This window comes from Leuresthes tenuis, unplaced genomic scaffold (genome assembly GCF_036924035.1).
Source record: "Leuresthes tenuis unplaced genomic scaffold, fLeuTen1.0.hap1 SCAF_22, whole genome shotgun sequence".
Taxonomy (NCBI): Eukaryota; Metazoa; Chordata; class Actinopteri; order Atheriniformes; family Atherinopsidae; genus Leuresthes; species Leuresthes tenuis.
Window position 1 is genome coordinate 2,828,944 of NW_027325376.1, and position 5,265 is coordinate 2,834,208.

The following is a 5,265-nucleotide window of genomic DNA, read 5'->3' on the forward strand; positions in this document are numbered from 1 at the left end:
TGTACAGCAGTTTGCTGTCATAAACATTTAAATGAGGTCATATCACTCAGCCGGTGTGTGTTGTGACCCTTTAATCAAAGCTGAGATGACTCAACAGCTGTGGACACACCTCGTCAGGATCAGCAGGAATTAAATGGTAGTTTGAGCTGTGAGCAATCGAGCTTCATCGTGTTAACACGGTTCAGCTCTCTGTAATGTACCAACCAGCTTAAAATGTTCCCCTTATCTTCATCTTCTGTTGATTAAAAAGTCAAAGATCAACCGCGTGCAAAGAAAGTCAGTTTATTTCAACAGTGAAAGTGCAACAGAAGTGTAACTAATGTTCAAACAAAGCTTTGCATCAAGAACAGAAACGCTGTGGCAGTAATTCTTCTGTCTGTGCAAACATTAAACACATCAGATATAAGAGGCTGTTTTCAGCTGAGTCTGCATGCAGATCTACTCCTCAATCAACAGGAGAACAGCTTCGGTCATAGGAAGGACTTACATCTGCGTGAATATTTCTGCACGAATCTGGAGAATACAACTAGAAAAAATACTTAAACACTGAGACATTAAAAAGATAAGAAAAGGCTCAATAAAAGGAAAATAATCCAGCTTTAATCCCACTGATGTGTCGCTGTTCTTCTCCTGCTGACCGGCTGGAGAATCGTCTCAATGCCCCGGTATGAGATGGTTCGAAGCTCTCTTTCTGTCTTCAGCTCGAGCTGCAGAAAAAAAAGCAAAGAAGCCAGAACACATGACTGTAAGGGGATGAAACTTAATGAATGATTCCCCACAGAACTCACTGCAATGCTGATAACTGTTTGATCTGAGATTGGTTTAGTTTTCCCTGCAGACTTACATGTAAACACGGACAGAGAGGAACATTTATATCAAGATATATCAGTAAAAAGCAGGACCACACGTTAAATGAGGCTCATATCCATCGACCTGTTGCACCGGTGCCTGTAGGAAACGTTCCCAACATGAATGCAGCTGCGATCACATGCTCAGACTTTCCTTGGTGACGTCTTTTTGAAGAAGATTTTGGCCCAATCCCAATTCCTCCACCAGGCCCCAACCCTCTGTTTTGCAGAGGTGAGGTGACCCTTTACTTTTAGGGATCAAGGACTCGTAGATTAAGGAGTGAAACACTGAGGGGACCAACGTTTCCCCTCTGCTCACTGAAGGAGAGGAAGAGGGATTTGGCCTTGAATCACACACAAGTAATTTTACACACAGAAAATAGTTAATCATCCCTGCAGTGAATCATCACCTGCCTCACAGGCTGTAAAGTTTCACCTGAGCTAAAACTGGGTTAAAATGGGGGAGGATGCTTTGATGTCATTGGTCAGGGTTAAAGGGTTTTGGATCGGGCACCATAACTTCTGAACTCACCTCCTTTCTGTTCTGTCCTTCCTTTTTTCCCATATTTTCTCACTTACTGTGCTTCTACCAGTGTTGCTGCTGCCATGTCAGCAGTCTGTGTTCGGGCTGACTTCTCCTAAAAAGAGGTCGGCTCTCACGGTTGATACCGCCTGATTTTCATGCTCAGACCTGCTTGTTTTGCCTGAACTTTTGAATAATTCTTGTATTGTTTGGTCTCTTTGACACAGGCTGAAACAGCTGCTCTGCTTTCACAGCTCGAAGGTAAATGTAGAAACTTAACTGACTTCATCTCTGCAGCCACAACCCGGCGACTGTACCACAGAGCAGGAACAGGTGCTTTGCTGAGTAATTTTTTTGAGGTTGATCTCCATGGAAACCATTGTGCAGTGGTCACATGACATTGTTAAAGATGAATAAATAACCTTGTGGCTTTGTGCAGTTTTATTTTTTCTCTATAATAACACAGAGCAGAATGATAAACTGGTAAAACTCCAATTAATGGCTGAATTTGGAGTTATTTCCAAAATTAAACCAAAACTAGAGTCACATTCACATTTTTTTCACGATATCAACCACTGAGTCATCTCTAACGTCTTTCTTCTTGCTCAGAAGGACCAAAAATAAAAAAAAGCACGCTCCTTCACAGGTTTCCTTACCTCGAGCCCACCTTCTGCATACGTGGATCACCATCAGGACTATTAGGATGGAGAGGATTAACAGCAGGATGGAACACACCAGCCTGGTCAGAGACATCTGAAAAGGACTGGGAGGATTGGGAGGGTTGGGAGTGGTGTCTTTAACTTTGACTGCAAGAAGGAAAAAACATGTGACATCAACCACCTGGTTTCTGAGTATTGCATAAACTTACAGCAGACAAAAGGACATGCAATGAAAAATGTGGGGAACATACTGAACCCTACATTGTCCCTGATTTATTCTTGACTTCCTTTGGCTAACAGATTAAATGGATACATGTCTATTATGCGGCTGTGTAATAACTGCTCCCTCAATCAGTGCATTCTGACAACTGGACGTATTAGAATAGTTCTTCTGGTTTCCTTTGATAAATTAGCCAAAATGAGGAGATCCGATTTAAGCACTCAAACACTAAAGTGGATCCAGTTTTAAACCATCGTTTGACATGAACCTGAGAGGAAGTAATGATTCAGGGTCAGTTATCCAGATCAGTGTGTGGATTTATGTTGTTTATCACATTTTTTGTTCTGCTGAGGATCCTTTTCTCCCTCTTCTCTTACCTCCATATGTTCCCCTCTACATCAGTTTGACTATTTTGATCATAACCAGGTTGGAAACACAGGTAATGGTGGCAGGAAGCTCAGCTCTCCGGTCCCTACATGCAACACAAGGCGATGGACCTTCACATTCTCATTAATAATGAGGCTGAAGTGTATTTTACAGGCCGTTAGACTGTTTCTGTGTAGTTAGTGTTCAGCAGCAGTAAAATCCTTCTTTTCAGGGAATAGATTATGCCTTTGTTTCCAAAAACTATCATCTCATTACGTTGTTTTTATTACAGTGAGATGAGATCGCTGCCTCCATCATTGCTTCATCAGCTATTCTTCTGTCTCTTTTCTTTCAGACAATAGTGCTAATCACACAAATGCTACTTGTAGCAGAACAGGATCACCTTTCACAGCCAGCCAACTCTGCGGGGACTGTCCTATTGTGGGGTGTTCACACTTATAGAAGCCTTCATCAGCCTGTGACACTCCGAAAAGACTCATCTTTCCATCGGGCTGCTCTCCAATGAATGTGCCATTTCTGAAGAATTTAGCAGTGAAGTTTGATGAAGACTTCGGCTCATATCTTCCCTTGCAGGAGCAGTTAAGTTGCACCTTATTTCCCTCTGTCACAGGAACTGCAGGACTCTCCAGGATCACAGTGCCAGCTGAAATTCAAACAGACAAAAATAAATCATGCTTGTGATTTAGGCCTCACTGTTTCATAACCTTAACCTTGTGCTTCTTAATGTGTGAAACAGCAATTAAACAGCAAGTGAAGGCACAAGAATTCATTGTTATTTTATGAGGAGAAGCAGTAAAAACCTCGAAGAACATTTACTTACTCGTCACAGTGATGTTGAGGGCATTGCTGCAGTTTCCCTGCTCAGACTGGCACCAGTAGAGTCCAGAATCTGATTTATAGACACTGCGATTAATGCAGGAGGAGCCATTCTTTCGCCCCCAGTCTTCACATGGAGCAAACGGCTCAGAGGTGTTTCTTATCACTGTCCAGCCGCTGAAGCTGCCCGGCGTGTCACAGGTCAGATTGAAGGATTCATAGAGGAAGAACTGATTTCTGTCGGGCTGGATTGTCAGCGAAGCTGCTCCTAAAAGAGCAAATGAGAGAGCTTGAGGTAGACATCTCTAAAAAGGCCCTTTGTGGTTGTTTAAAGACGGAAACATGACCTTTACTTCAGCAAATCTTCCCCTGGTTCGATCTGTGTAAATCTGATGCTGCTGTGAGGCTGACATGCATTTTGTGGGACTTCTGCTTCCTTTACACCTTTCAGATCCATCACATAATGCATTTGTAACAAAGCACAGAACATAACGTTTGGGGTGCTGTAAGAATTTAAATACCCAAACATCACCAAACTGCTTCTAAACACACAGCTTTTACACCTAAAGGAGTAGTTTTCTCAGGAGGGATGAACCAGATAAAGGTATTCGGCCACAGTAACACCGCAAAAAGATCTTTGCAGGATATGAACCTCATATGTGAGGCTCTGCGGTGGAAATGTCATGGTATGGGATTGGTGAGCTGCCTCAGGAGCTGCTATTGCAGTTATTGATTCAACTGTGACTTCAGCATCATATCAAAGACTGTTTTGGGTAAATAAGAGTACAGATAAGGTGAAGCTAAAGAGGAAATTGACCTTTTGACAGAATTAGTAAGTATGCGTGTGAGTAAAACCACAAAGACACACCTCAAAGAGAAGTAAGTCCCTTTCAGAAACACACTGCTCTCCGTTAATCTGACACTAACTAATGTCAGTGTCATGTATTAATGAGCACCTTCGCTGATCTTCTAACTAACATTCAGGTCACTTATAACACGGCACAAGTCTGAACGACTGAAGTGACACCAACAGACACGATCTGATGCAGAATCTGAGTGTTTTCTGCAGTGCTTTAGCCAAACGAACAGGAAGAAACGTCTGTGGTCACAGACACAGCAGACGATGACAAGACAGCAGTTCAAAAGGGAGGAAGCCAATCTTTTCCCCTTGAGCTGATGGCTACATTTGTCACAGCAAGTCCTCTTTTAAGAGTTTTTTGTCTAACAGTAAATTAGCTTAAACATTAAACATATTTCAAGCTTAAAACTCAACTCCAGACGTTTTCTCTTTTAAACGTCACAGACTGCTGAGGTCAGCAGGAGATCTGACTGAAACTTCAGTGAGTTGACAGCAGACTTTGGTGGATTTAGTCCACAATTTAGCTACAAGAGAGAAGTATTAAATCTGTTTTTGGAGATAACTGCAAAAAACTCACCAATCAAAAGGCAGGTCGACACGAGCTCCATGGTGTGTTGATGCTTTCTGTGATCTTCTGAGCTATAGCCAGACGTCTACCCACATCCTGAACTGGCAGGGGAAGTCTGAGCTGCAAAGCAGACCCCGTGCAGATAACAAATACAGCACTTTGCAAAACTTTCTCACCATGCACTAAGTAAATATGGTTACTGCTGGTGCGAGAGTCGATATTTTACTGTAAAAATAAAAAATGTAACGATATTTTGCCGTAAATTGAACATGAGACTATCCCATGAAATAAAGTTTGTGCCACAAAACATGTTTTTACTGCTCAGTTAACTGTGAGAAATGATAAAATGCAACTTTATTCTGTAAAACCTTCCAGAAGTTGCTGC

The 5,265-nt window shown here is 42.1% G+C and overlaps 1 protein-coding gene across 1 annotated transcript; it reads right to left on the reverse strand.

The window, feature by feature from the left end:
• Positions 1 to 602: 602 nt before the first annotated feature.
• On the reverse strand, positions 603 to 4,965 carry LOC140281535 (sialoadhesin-like). Its single transcript, XM_072375974.1, has 5 exons — positions 4,890 to 4,965; positions 3,458 to 3,721; positions 3,020 to 3,280; positions 2,028 to 2,177; positions 603 to 707 (listed from the first exon to the last, which is right to left on the reverse strand). The coding sequence occupies exons 1-5, from the start codon at positions 4,918 to 4,920 to the stop codon at positions 655 to 657; spliced, it is 759 nt and encodes a 252-aa protein (XP_072232075.1). The 5' UTR covers positions 4,921 to 4,965; the 3' UTR covers positions 603 to 654.
• Positions 4,966 to 5,265: the final 300 nt, after the last annotated feature.